General features: G+C 38.2%; 1 protein-coding gene across 1 annotated transcript in view; it reads left to right on the top strand.

The window, feature by feature from the left end:
• Iqcm (IQ motif containing M) overlaps window positions 1-13095 on the top strand; it is a 365422-nt gene that overhangs the window by 277306 nt on the left and 75021 nt on the right. Inside the window, 1 exon segment of the mRNA XM_032888149.1 lies at window positions 10448-10612. Within this exon segment, the coding sequence (XP_032744040.1) occupies window positions 10448-10612 (165 nt within the window).

Below are 13095 nucleotides of genomic sequence, written 5' to 3' on the forward strand. Positions count from 1 at the left end.
TTCCCGGTTTCCTGGCCAACATCCCCCTATCCCCTCCCCCTCCCCTTCCTTATGGGTGTTCCCCTCCCCATCATCCCCCCATTGCCGCCCTCCCCCCAAAAATCACGTTCACTGAGGGTTCAGTCTTAGCAGGACCCAGGGCTTCCCCTTACACTGGTGATCTTACTAGGATATTCATTGCTACCTATGAGGTCAGAGTCCAAGGTCAGTCCAATTCTGGACTTCAATTCTGTTCCATTGGTCTATCTGTCTGTCTCTGTACCAATACCATGCAGTTTTTATCACTATTGCTCTGTAATTCTGCTTGAGTTCAGGGATAGTGATTCCCCCTGAAGTCCTTTTATTGTTGAGGATAGCTTTAGCTATCCTGGGTTTTTTGTTATTCCAGATGAATTTGCAAATTGTTCTGTCTAACTCTTTGAAGAAATGGATTGGTATTTTGATGGGGATTGCATTGAATCTGTAGATCGCTTTTGGTAAAATGGCCATTTTTACTATATTAATCCTGCCAATCCATGAGCATGGGAGATCTTTCCATCTTCTGAGGTCTTTTTCTATTTCTTTCTTCAGAGTCTTGAAGTTCTTATTGTACAGATCTTTTACTTGCTTGGTTAAAGTCACACCAAGTTACTTTATATTATTTGGGTCTATTATGAAGGGGGTCGTTTCCCTAATTTCTTTCTTGGCTTGTTTCTCTTTTGTGTAGAGAAAGGCTACTGATTTATTTGAGTTAATTTTATACCCAGCCACTTTGCTGAAGTTGTTTATCAGCTTTAGTAGTTCTCTGGTGGAACTTTTGGGATCACTTAAATATACTATCATATCATCTGCAAATAGTGATATTTTGACTTCTTCTTTTCCAATCTTTATCCCCTTGATCTCCTTTTGTTGTCTGATTGCTCTGGCTAGAACTTCAAGAACTATATTGAATAAGTAGGGAGAGAGTGGGCAGCCTTGTTTAGTCCCTGATTTTAGTGGTATTGCTTCAGGTTTCTCTCCATTTAGTTTAATGTTAGCAACTGGTTTGCTGTATATTGCTTTTACTATGTTTAGGTATGGGCCTTGAATTCCTATTCTTTCCAGGACTTTTATCATGAAGGGTGTTGAATTTTGTCAAATGCTTTCAGCATCTAATGAAATGATCATGTGGTTTTGTTCTTTCAGTTTGTTTATATAATGGATCACTTTGATGGTTTTCCGTATATTAAACCATCCCTGCATGCCTGGGATGAAGCCTACTTGATCATGGTGGATGATTGTTTTGATGTGCTCTTGGATTCGGTTTGCCAGAATGTTATGGAGTATTTTTGCGTCGATATTCATACGGGAAATTGGTCTGAAGTTCTCTTTCTTTGTTGGGTCTTTGTGTGGTTTAGGTATAAGAGTAATTGTGGCTTCATAGAAGGAATTCGGTAGTGCTCCATCTGTTTCAATTTTGTGGAATAGTTTGGATAATATTGGTATGAGGTCTTCTATGGAGGTCTGATAGAATTCTGCACTAAACCTGTCTGGACCTGGGCTCTCTTTGGTTGGGAGACCTTTAATGACTGCTTCTATTTCCTTAGGAGTTATGGGTTGTTTAACTGGTTTATCTGTTCCTAATTTAACTTCGGTACCTGGTATCTGTCTAGGAAGTTTTCCATTTCCTGCAGATTTTCCAGTTTTGTTGAATATAGGCTTTTATAGTAAGATCTGATGATTTTTTGAATTTCCTCTGAATCTGTAGTTATGTCTCCCTTTTCATTTCTGATTTTGTTAATTTGGAAACACTCTCTGTGTCCTCTCATTAGTCTGGCTAAGGGTTTATCTATCTTGTTGATTTTCTCAAAGAACCAACTTTTGGTTCTGTCGATTCTTTCTATGGTCCTTTTTGTTTCTACTTGGTTGATTTCAGCTTTGAGTTTGATTATTTCCTGCCTTCTACTCCTCCTGGATGTATTTGCTTCTTTTTGTTCTAGAGCTTTTAGGTGTGCTGTCAAGCTGCTGACATATGCTCTTTTCTGTTTCTTTCTGCAGGCACTCAGAGCTATGAGTTTTCCTCTTAGCACAGCTTTCATTGTGTCCCATAAGTTTGGGTATGTTGTACCTTCATTTTCATTAAATTCTAAGAAGTCTTTAATTTCTTTCTTTATTTCTTCCTTGACCAGGTTATCGTTGAGTAGAGCATTGTTCAAATTCCATGTATATGCGGGCGTTCATCCCTTATTGTTACTGAAGACCAGCTTTAGGCTGTGGTGGTCTGATAGCATGCATGGGATTATTTCTATCTTTCTGTACCTGTTGAGGCCTGTTTTTTGACCAATTATATGGTCAATTTTGGAGAAAGTACCATGAGGAACTGAGAAGAATATATATCCTTTTGCTTTAGCATAGAATGTTCTATAAATATCTGTTAAGTCCATTTGGTTTATGACTTCTCTTAGTCTGTCTACGTCTCTGTTTAATTTCTGTTTCCATGATCTGTCCATTGATGAGAGTAGGGTGTTGAAATCTCCTACTATTATTGTGTGAGGTGCAATGTGTGTTTTGAGCTTTAGTAAGGTTTCTTTTAAGTATGTAGGTGCCCTTGTATTCGGGGCATAGATATTTAGGATTGAGAGTTCATCTTGGTGGATTTTTCCTTTGATGAATATGAAGTGTCCTTCCTTATCTTTTTTGATGACTTTTAGTTGAAAATTGATTTTATTTGATATTAGAATGGCTACTCCAGCTTGCTTCTTTAGACCATTTGCTTGGAAAGTTGATTTCCAGCCTTTCACTCTGAGGTAGTGTCTGTCTTTGCCTCTGAGGTGTGTTTCCTGTAGGCAGCAGAATGCAGGGTCCTCATTGTGTCCTCTATCCAGTTTGTTAATCTATGTCTTTTTATTGGGGAGTTGAGGCCATTGATGTTGAGAGATATTAAGGAATAGTGATTATTGATTCCTGTTATATTCATATTTGGATGTGAGGTTATGTTTGTGTTCTTTTCTTCTCTTTGTTTTGTTGCCAAGATGATTAGTTTTTTGCTTCTTCTAGGGCGTAGCTTGCCTCCTTATGTTGGGCTTTACCATTTATTATCCTTTGTAGCACTGGATTTGTAGAAAGATATTGTGTAAATTTGGTTTTGTCATGGAATATCTTGGTTTCTCCATCTATGTTAATTGAGAGTTTTGCACGATACAGTAACCTGGGCTGGCATTTGTGTTCTCTTAGGGTCTGTATGACATCTGTCCAGGATCTTCTGGCTTTCATAGTCTCTGGCCAAAAGTCTGATGTGATTCTGATAGGTCTGCCTTTATATGTTACTTGACCTTTTTCCCTTGCTGCTTTTAATATTCTTTCTTTATTTTGTGCATTTCGTGTTTTGACTCTTATGTGATGGGAGGAATTTCTTTTCTGGTCCAATCTATTTGGAGTTCTGTATGCTTCTTGTATGCTTATGGGTATCTCTTTCTTTAGGTTACGGAAGTTTTCTTCTATGATTTTGGTGAAGATATTTACTGGTCTTTGAGCTGGGAGTCTTCACTCTCTTCTATACCTATTATCCTTAGGTTCGATCTTCTCATTGAATCCTGGATTTCCTGTATGTTTTGGACCAGTAGCTTTTTTCTCTTTACATTATCTTTGACAGTTGAGTCTATGATTTCTATGGAATCTTCTGCTCCTGAGATTCTCTCTTCTATCTCTTGTATTCTGTTGGTGAAGCTTGTATCTACGGCTCCTTGTCTCTTCTTTTGGTTTTCTATATCCAGGGTTGTTTCCATGTGTTCTTTCTTGATTGCTTCTATTTCCATTTTTAATTCCTTCAACTGTTTGATTGTGTTTTCCTGGAATTCTTTCAGGGATTTTTGTGATTCCTCTCTGTAGGCCTCTACTTGTTTATTTATGTTTTCCTGCGTTTCTCTAAGGGAGTTCTTCATGTCTTTCTTGATGTCCTCCAACATCATGATCAAATATGATTTTGAAACTAGATCTTGCTTTTCTGGTGTGTTTGGATATTCAGTGTTTGCTTTGGTGGGAGAATTAGGCTCTGATGATGCCATGTAGTCTTTGTTTCTGTTGCTTGGGTTCCTGCACTTGCCTCTCACCATCAGATTATCTCTAGTGTTACTTTGTTCTGCTATTTCTGACAGTGGCTAGACTTTCCTATAAGCCTGTGTGTCAGGAGTGCTGTAGACCTGTTTTCCTCTTTTCTTTCAGCCAGTTATGGGAACAGAGTGTTCTGCTTTCAGGCATGTAGTTTTTCCTATCTACAGGTCTTCAGCTCTTCCTGTGGGCCTGTGTCTTGAGGTCACCAGGCAGGTCACTTGGAGCAGGAAGGTTTGTCTTACCTGTGGTCCCGAGGCTCAAGTTTGCTTGTGGGGTGTTGCTTATGAGCTCTTCACGGGGGCAGCAACCAAGAAGATCTGCGCTGCCCTTTCAGGGAGCTTCTGTGCACCAGGGTTCCAGATGGCGTTTGGTGTTTTCCTATGGAATCAGTAATGTGGGCAGAGTGCAGTCTCTTCTGGTTTCCCAGGCGTGTCTACCTCTCTGAAGGTTTAGCTCTCCCTCCCATGGGATTTGGGTGCAGAACTAGGGTACACTCTTGTTTGTTGTTGTTTTGTTTTGTTTTCTCTTGTTTACATTCTGTTGGTAGATGAAAAAGAGAAATAGAGAATCATTTGTCTATGCGTATGAATACACATAGGATGGTATTTTAGGTTTTAAATCTGATTTGTTAGAAGAGCATAGTTCTGAACTTTATATTTTGAAAAAAAGAAGTGTAACTGTCGCAGCTAACAAGATGAAATAACATTCTAAATCTCAGTGTCCTAGTGCACACTGGTGACCCAATACTGTAGAAGTGGAGACAATCAGATCCCTGGGGCAACTGGGCATTCGACTACTTGAAGATCTTCAGGCCAGTAAGAGACACTGTCACCCAAAACTGGTGGACAGCCCACAACTGCCAAGGTTGACTTCTAGCCTACACACACACACATACACACACACACAGACACACACACACAGACACACGCACATTTGATTATTCACATGCATACTTATGCACACAAAAATTATGCATATACACACAAAAAGCAAAAAACAATTATAAAATGTCTGTTTTCATTATTATCAGAAAAGCGCTAAATGAAATCTATGAATGTATACATCTAATACTTAATAGATAGATATGATGCTATAAATATTGCATGTTTAATCCAGTATCTTTAGGAGGATTATGCCATCACTTGGGGATAAACTGTTTAATAATGTAAAGACTATTTGAGTTAAGGTTTAGTCAGAAGACAAAAATTGCCCAGGAATTTGTGTAAGAAAAAAAATCAAACACAAGGAATTATTAACCCTTGAGAGGAAGGGGATTAACAACATAGTATGTAGAACTGAGTAGAGGAGATATAGGGAGTAAGGCAAGATGCCAAGCAGCAACAGACAATAGAGAAGATTGCTCACCCTAGACTGACATGTCCTTAGAGATTATTCAGTTCCAGCTCAGGGAATGGTGGACAGTACTGAGGTGCCAGGCCTGTGGATTTATGTAAAGTCACTTTCTAGGATTCTAGAAGAGCCTGTGTGCAGATGTTTTAGAGGAGGATGCTAAGGAAACTGTCCTGCTTGCCTGATGTCTATGTACTCAGGCACCTGTTGAGAGACATCCCAGAACTAGAGCTCTGTAATGCTGAGGTTCCTCCATTGACCTCTGAGATGAATGCTAAAAGTCAGACCCTAGCCTGACAGTGAAGACAATGAGGGCTGGTGCTGGAGCTCTGAGGTGGTAGACTAACACCTGGCTCTGCCTAGACAAATCTCTATTCTATATTATGTAGAACTGCCTTGGTTTATTTGCCAACTCCCCACAAAGAGATTTTTAACAAAATAAAGAAAAATAAGAGGAAAGGAAAGAATCAAACATAAGAAGGCATTCCATGGAGGTTTTCTTCAATATTTCTTTAAAAAAAAACCTAATTAATGCTGTGCCAGAATGGTCACTATTTTCATCATTAAAAACATTCTATTTATATCATTTTCCCCAACTCTTTCCTAACCCTCCCATGTTTGATTTACCCTGCCCTACCTTCAAAGTCTCATTTTATTTTCTTTTAACTGTATTTTTATTTACATTATAAATGTTATCCCATTTCCCGCTTTCCCATTCAGAGACCCACTATCCCACCCCCACTCCTGCTTCTATGAGGTTGCTCCCTCACCCTTCCACCAACCCCTCCCACCTACACTCCCTGACATTCCTTTACATTAGGGCATCAAGCCTTAATGAGACCAAGGGCTTCTCCTCCCATTGAGGCCCCACAAGGTCACCCTCTGCTACATATGTAGATGGAGCCATAGATCTATCCCTGTGTTCTCTTGGGAGGGTAGTTTACTCCCTGGGAACTCTGGGGTGTCTGGTAGGTTGATAATTGTGTTGTTCTAATGGGGTTTCAAAACCCTTCAGCTACTTCAGTCCTTTCTCTAATTCCTCCATTGGTCCCTACCCTCAGTTCAATGTTGGCTAGCAGCATTTCCTCTCTATTTGTGAGACTCTTGCAGAGCCTCTCAGCAGACAGCTATATCAGGCTCCTGTCAGCACATAGTTATTGGCATCAGCAATATTGTTGGGGTTTGGTGGCTGTATATGGGATTCATTCCTGGGTGAGGCAGTCGCTGAATAGCCTTTCAGTCTCTACTCCACACTTTGTCTCTATATTTCCTCCTGTGAGCATTTTTGTGCCCCCTTCTAAGAAGGTCTGAAGCATCCACACTTTGGTCTTCCTTCTTCTTGAGCTTGATCTGGTTTATGAATTGTATCTTGGGTATTCTGAGTCGTAGGCTCCTTGTATGCTTATGGGCATCTCTTTCTTTAAGTTAGGGAAGCTTTCTTCTATAATATTATTGAAGATATTTACTGGCACTTTAAGTTGGAAATCTTCTTTCTCTTCTATAGCTATTTTTCTTAGATTTGATCTTCTTATTTTGCCTTGGATTTCCTGGATGTTTTGGGTTAAGATCTTCTTTGATTGTTGTGTCAATGTTTCCTATGGTATCTTCTGCCCCTGAGATTTTCTCTTCTATCTCTTATATTCTGTTGGTGATGCTTGCATTAATGACACTTAATCTCTTTTCTAGGTTTTCTATCTCCAAGGTTGCCTTCCTTTGTGCTTTCTTTATTGTTTCTATTTCCATTTTTAAATCTTGAATTGTTTTGTTCAATTCCTCCACCTGTTTTGTTGTGTTTTCCTGTAATTCTTATATTTTTGGTTGTGAGCCTACCCTTTAACAGCTGAGCCATCTCTCCAGCCCTTTCCTGTAATTCTTTAAGGGATTTTTGTCTTTCCTCTTTAAGTGCTTCTACCTGTTTACCTGTGTTGTCCTGTATTTCTTTAAGGGAGTTATTTATGTCCTTCTGAAGTCATCTAACATCATCATGATATGTGATTTTAAATCAGAACCTTGCTTTTCTGGTGTGTTGGGGGTATTTTTGACTTGCTGTAGTGGAAAACTGGATTCTGAAGATGCCAAGTGGCCTTGGTTTCTGTTGCTTACATTCTTGTACTTGCCTCTAATCATCTGGTTATCTCTGGTGTTAGTTGGTCTTGAGGTCTTTGACAGTGGCTTGACCCTCCTATAACTGTGTGTCTGCATTGCTGGGAGACCAGCTCTCTCCTGGTGCCATCCAGGTACAGAGGGATGTAGCACAGCTTCAGGTATACAAAGAATCCAGTAGGATCCTATCCGAGACTATTCCTCAGCCCCTGAGTCCTGAAGGCTCCAGGCAGGTCCCTAGGAGCAGAAGAAGTGGTGGTCTCATCAGTCTTCCAATGTGTGTCAGCAGTCCTGGGAGATCAGCTCTCTCCAGGAAGTATCTGGGCACTGAGGGCTGTGACTCAGGGTCAGCTCTGGGTACAGACCACCTGCTCCTCTTTAACCATTGTCTCATATACACATGAGTGAATCAACACATGAGTACAACTTGCTGAGTTTCATCAATGTCGTTAGCATTTCTTCTATGCTTTGGGGCTGTTTGACCCCACCATGCTCTCTTACTCTCTCTGTCCCTTCTTTTCTCTCTTTTTGACTCCTTTCCTCCCCCAACCTCTTTCTTCCTCTCTCTCCCTTCCCTGTTTCCATGTTCCTGGCCAGCCTCTCTCCTTGCCCTCTCTCTCTCTTTCTTTTTAATCTTTCTCTCTTTCCTCTCTCTCTCTCTCTCTCTCTCTCTCTGTGTGTGTGTGTGTGTGTGTGTGTGTGTTTCTCTGTCTCTACTCCCTTCTCACCTCCCTTTCCCATGCCCTAAATAAACTCTATTCTATACTATACCCATCGTTGGCTGGTACCTCAGGGGGAAGGGATGTCTAAACATGGGCCCACTAATGCATTCCTCTTAGCCTCACCATACCAAACTCTACAAAGTATATCCTGGCTCCTTTTTATAAAACACAACAAGGCTGACCACACAATATTGTATAACTGTTCAGGGGGCTCATCACTCCCACAGTGCCAAACACTAATTCTTCTTCTCTTTCCTATAGCTCTTCATTTAGGAGTGGAGACTTGTGAAATTTTTCCCATCTACATTGGGATACCAACTGTTACATGACTTGTTCAGGTATTCTTCAGAAAGCCAACTTGATAAGATTTTATGGGTGCACCTGTCTAGGGAGAAGGCATAACCTCACAGCATATCTTCTTGTCCTCTGGTTCTTATAGGCTTTCTGCCTTCTTTTCTGCTGTGTTCCCTGATCCTTGGGTGCAGGAGTTGTGTTGTAGATTTATTTTTCTGAGCCAGGCACTTCACAGTCAGTTGTTATCTGCTTTTCATTAGCTGCAGCTTTCTGTGATGATCACCCGATGCTTTAACTGTGGGTATACAGATAAGTATTTAACATGTAGACAGAAATTATATTGGTTTAGAAAAATTGCCATAGTAAGTCATCCTCTCAGATCCATGGCCTCACTAGCTATGCACAGTTGTCTAGGGTTGCAGTACCCAGCACAGTTCCCTCCTGTGAGATAGGTCTTGAGCCCATTAGAGAGAGCTGTTGATGATTACCAACATATAAGTACCTCTATTGAACCTTTAGGTTTATCTGATGACTGCTGTGTTTCCTAAACATCAGAGATGAGTAGAACTATTGATTCCTCCCCAAGCAGCTTAAATGACACCTTTTGGTACTATGAAAGCTAGTTCTTAGGGAAAAGAGTTTGAGGTCAGTTACAGCTCAAACTCTCTGAATCCTATATGCAAACTGCATGGTGTCTTCAGTAGTAGGAACTTTCATTCAAGTTCTGGGAGGCAACTGACAGCAATGGCAATTAGACGATATTGTTTTGGGAGGTTCTTGGAATTTTCTGACCAACAGCTTGGAGTGAAGTTTTTAGCATGGTACTGGGCTTTTTGTTATATAATTTATGGCTTTTAGAGGCAATTTCGTTTATAGCTATATATTCATATTTTATATACCATTTTTAGACAAATACGAAACAAAAACTTCCTAAATTTTTCAATCATCATTTTTAAAAGTTCCTCTTCCTCTCTTTTCTCTTCTGTGTTATCTTTCATCACCCTTCCCCAATTAAAACCCCACTCTCCTTTAGTTACTCAGAAGCCATTGAGTTTTTAGGATATCAACTTATTAATCAAAACCTTAAATTACAATTGGGAAGAAAACCCAAGGCCATAAACAGAGACTGTTTTGCTGTACAATGCACATATTTTTTTATTTCTATTTCCTGATGTACTTCTGAATGCAGGTCATATTTACTTGACAAAGCCTCCTTCACTATATATTTATGATATTTCTATGGGTTGAGATATGTACACATTCAGTAATTTCTAGAACCTGTTTCTTCATGTATATGGAAATAGAACCTCCCTTAGAGATGAGCTATAAAAATCTTATGTGATACTACCTTAAAGATCTTGGATAATTCTTTGTTTACTGCAAATGTTTGAAGAAAAAGAGTCTTGGTATATCTGTTTTCTGGTTTTTATTTTTTCTGTTAAAATGTTAGACTAGGGATGCTAATTCTTTATTACCAGTTTGTAAAACTTTATATTGGTTCAACATTTTGCCAGAATAATCTGAATTTACCACCTAATGGTAATTGAAAATGCTCAGTTGTGTTATAGAATTTATAATGCTATGCTGTTCATTGTGTATTTTAACTTTTGGGTAGCTTTGGCAATCACTGCTGTAACATGATAGGATCTGAGCCCAATATTGACAAATCTCTATAAATTTTTGTCAGGACTATATAAAGAATATGATTTTAGTTAAAGTATTTCTGACACAGGTCAATCCATGTTTTGATTATATCTTAACACTAAAATTGCTAAGTAGTGTTTAGTTTTTATCTTTTAGAATAAATATGTAAGACATAAAAAATGTATAAAATTAAAAAATTCTCTCTCTCTCTCTCTCCCTCCTCTCTCCTCTCTCTCTCTCTCTCTCTCTCTCTCCTCTCTCACCAGATAGTCAAGGAAAATGTTCTGAAGTAATAAAAAAGTCCAATGCTGTTGAACTATTATTTACTATTATCTATCCTCCTCAACACGCCAGAGTGAACGTTAGCACAAGTCTGTGGTCCACGTGGTTGAGACCCTTGGTGGATGGGGAAGAAAGTTATAAGTATAGAGGTAAGATGTTTGTTTTATTTCTGATGAAAAAAAGGAAATGCTATCTCCTGCTCTAGGGCTCTCACCACCAGCTAGATGATGGAGACTTACACATGCACACTACAACACCCTCTTTACTTTCTAGGCAATGTGTCTACAGTCTTAAAAGGGGGTATTTTGTGCCTTTTGTGCCCTCACTAGTGTAGTGGAACCACACTGTGCTGAACTATCTCTGAATGGTGGCAAATTGGGATGTTTTGACTTTGAAGGAATCATGTGTATCCACATGCAGGATTATACATAGTCACAGACATACCTTTCTCTTGGTCATAGAGCTTCAGTGAGGATCTTGCTATTGCATGGCTCTCATCAGTAGGAGATAAAAATTGTTCTTTTCTACAGCTTTTACCAGTTACTGAGATCAGTGTTTGTATGTTTAGCAAGTCCAACAAACATTTATTTACTATATTCTTTTATACTTCTAATTCACATTTTCAAAGGTAACTAATCATATGGAGTTTTTGTATTTGCAATTTTAATCTTTCTTTGGTGATGTTTGTTCAGTACCTTGGCCATTTTTTTTATTCTTTGGAATATTGTCAAGCTGTGAGCTCTGTAGATATTTTTAGATAGAAATGCTGCATTGCATACATGTTTTAAATTCATGTTTCATCTGTTGAATAGCATCTTTTGAAGAGATTTTATTTTGTGAGGTCCAAGGGACCATTGCATTTCTTTATAACCTACACTTTTTCTGTCATTTTTAGGAAATACTGTCTGGACTTGTGGTCATAAAGGTATTCTTTATAAAAATTTCTGCTTAAGTGTTTATATATTAGTATAATTGCTTTTGAGTGAACTTTGTATGTAGCTCAAAGAATAAATTAAACTTTTAAATTGCATTTTATCTCTAAATTTTCCATCAGCATTTACTGAAAAATTGTTTCATGAATTAAGTTTACATTTTGGTCCAAGCCAAATCAATAAAGTATATAGTTGGCAAATATGTGAATGAAATCTATTTGGTGCCATTAGTTACAAAGGATATCAATATTAGAGTGGTAGTGAACCAAAGCTACTTAACTACTAAGAACAATAATACAATTTTGATATTAAGTCTACCAAAGTGATGTGTGGCAAAGGTATGGAGAGTACACTGATGATCAAGAGAGTTGAATTACCTTAGAAATACTTGCAAACTTTCTTATACTGTTGCTATGTTCAGTCACTAAATTCAGGCAACTTCTCTAGGTGATTGCTGAAGATAATAAATTAGGAAATAAAATAGGAAATACATTTTTACATGTAACTTAAAAAATGAAATTAAGAAGTGGTATCTTTGTGTTTTGATATTATAATTACATCACTTTATCTTCCTCCCTCCAAATCCTCCCATGCAATTTCCTTGCTCTGTTTCAAATTAATGGCTTTTTTCTTTAATTGTTTTTACATAGATATGTAAAATGATATGATTTTTATATAAAACCTTATATGTATGGATGTATAAACCAGCATGTTGCTATTCATAATTTGTCCTGATAAACAAAATCTTCAGGAAACATATAAATGGGAAAAGGAGAAGCCTTTAATTGGAATGGGCTGAACAGCATTATATGGGACAGTATATAATAATACTCCAGAAATCAAATCCCCCAAGGAATAAACTGTTGCTGTGGACACATTTTAAAAATGAGGAATAATGATGGAAGAATTTACAGCAGTCTGCAGTGTGTTATGCCTTCCTAATAAATTAAGAAATTGAATTGCACATGAAATCAGCAAAATTCTTCATGCAAAATAAACTTGCCATTCTCAAAAAAATGTTAAAAAACTTGCCACCTCTAAAAATGTTAACCCCACCCTGCCCTCTTCAGCACAAACAGACACTGCTATTTACTTATTGAACAGGAGGAACTCAAATGACCAACTATAGGTGGATAGAAGAAGTATTTTGTGATATGTAGATGTAGAATACTTAGAAATATAAAAGAAAACAAAACCCTTAAATCTAGTGCTATACATGAGAATACGGATAAATGACATGATTCTGCTGAGTGAAGAAAGCCAGATGAAAGGGGTCTCATCGGTCTGATGGTTCTCAATTTGAGTAAATATAGAGTAGGCCACGGAAGGAGACTGAGACCTCTTAGGAAAGCAGATAAGATTTTGGAACTAAAGATGAAGTGGGCAAGGGGGATGGGAGTGGCTGGTATCAGATTGTATAATTTTTCACGGGTAAAAATGTCAAAAATCCGTCCCATTGAAGATTCTGAATACATGCAATTATTGTTTAATGTTTATACCTAAGTAAAATTATAAAAGGAAATGTGGATATATATTTAAAGAATAAAAATATTAAACTTTTACTTTGGAAATATTTTTAAGAGATTGCTATGCTTGCAAGTATTAAGGCTAGCTGGCATATAAATGTTGAATACTAAGTTGGGTGTTGGTCTGAAGGTGGTGGCTCAGTTGTAGAGCACTCACTGTGTGTGAGCCATTAT

The sequence above is a fragment of the Rattus rattus genome, chromosome 17 (assembly GCF_011064425.1).
Source record: "Rattus rattus isolate New Zealand chromosome 17, Rrattus_CSIRO_v1, whole genome shotgun sequence".
NCBI classification, from domain to species: domain Eukaryota; kingdom Metazoa; phylum Chordata; class Mammalia; order Rodentia; family Muridae; genus Rattus; species Rattus rattus.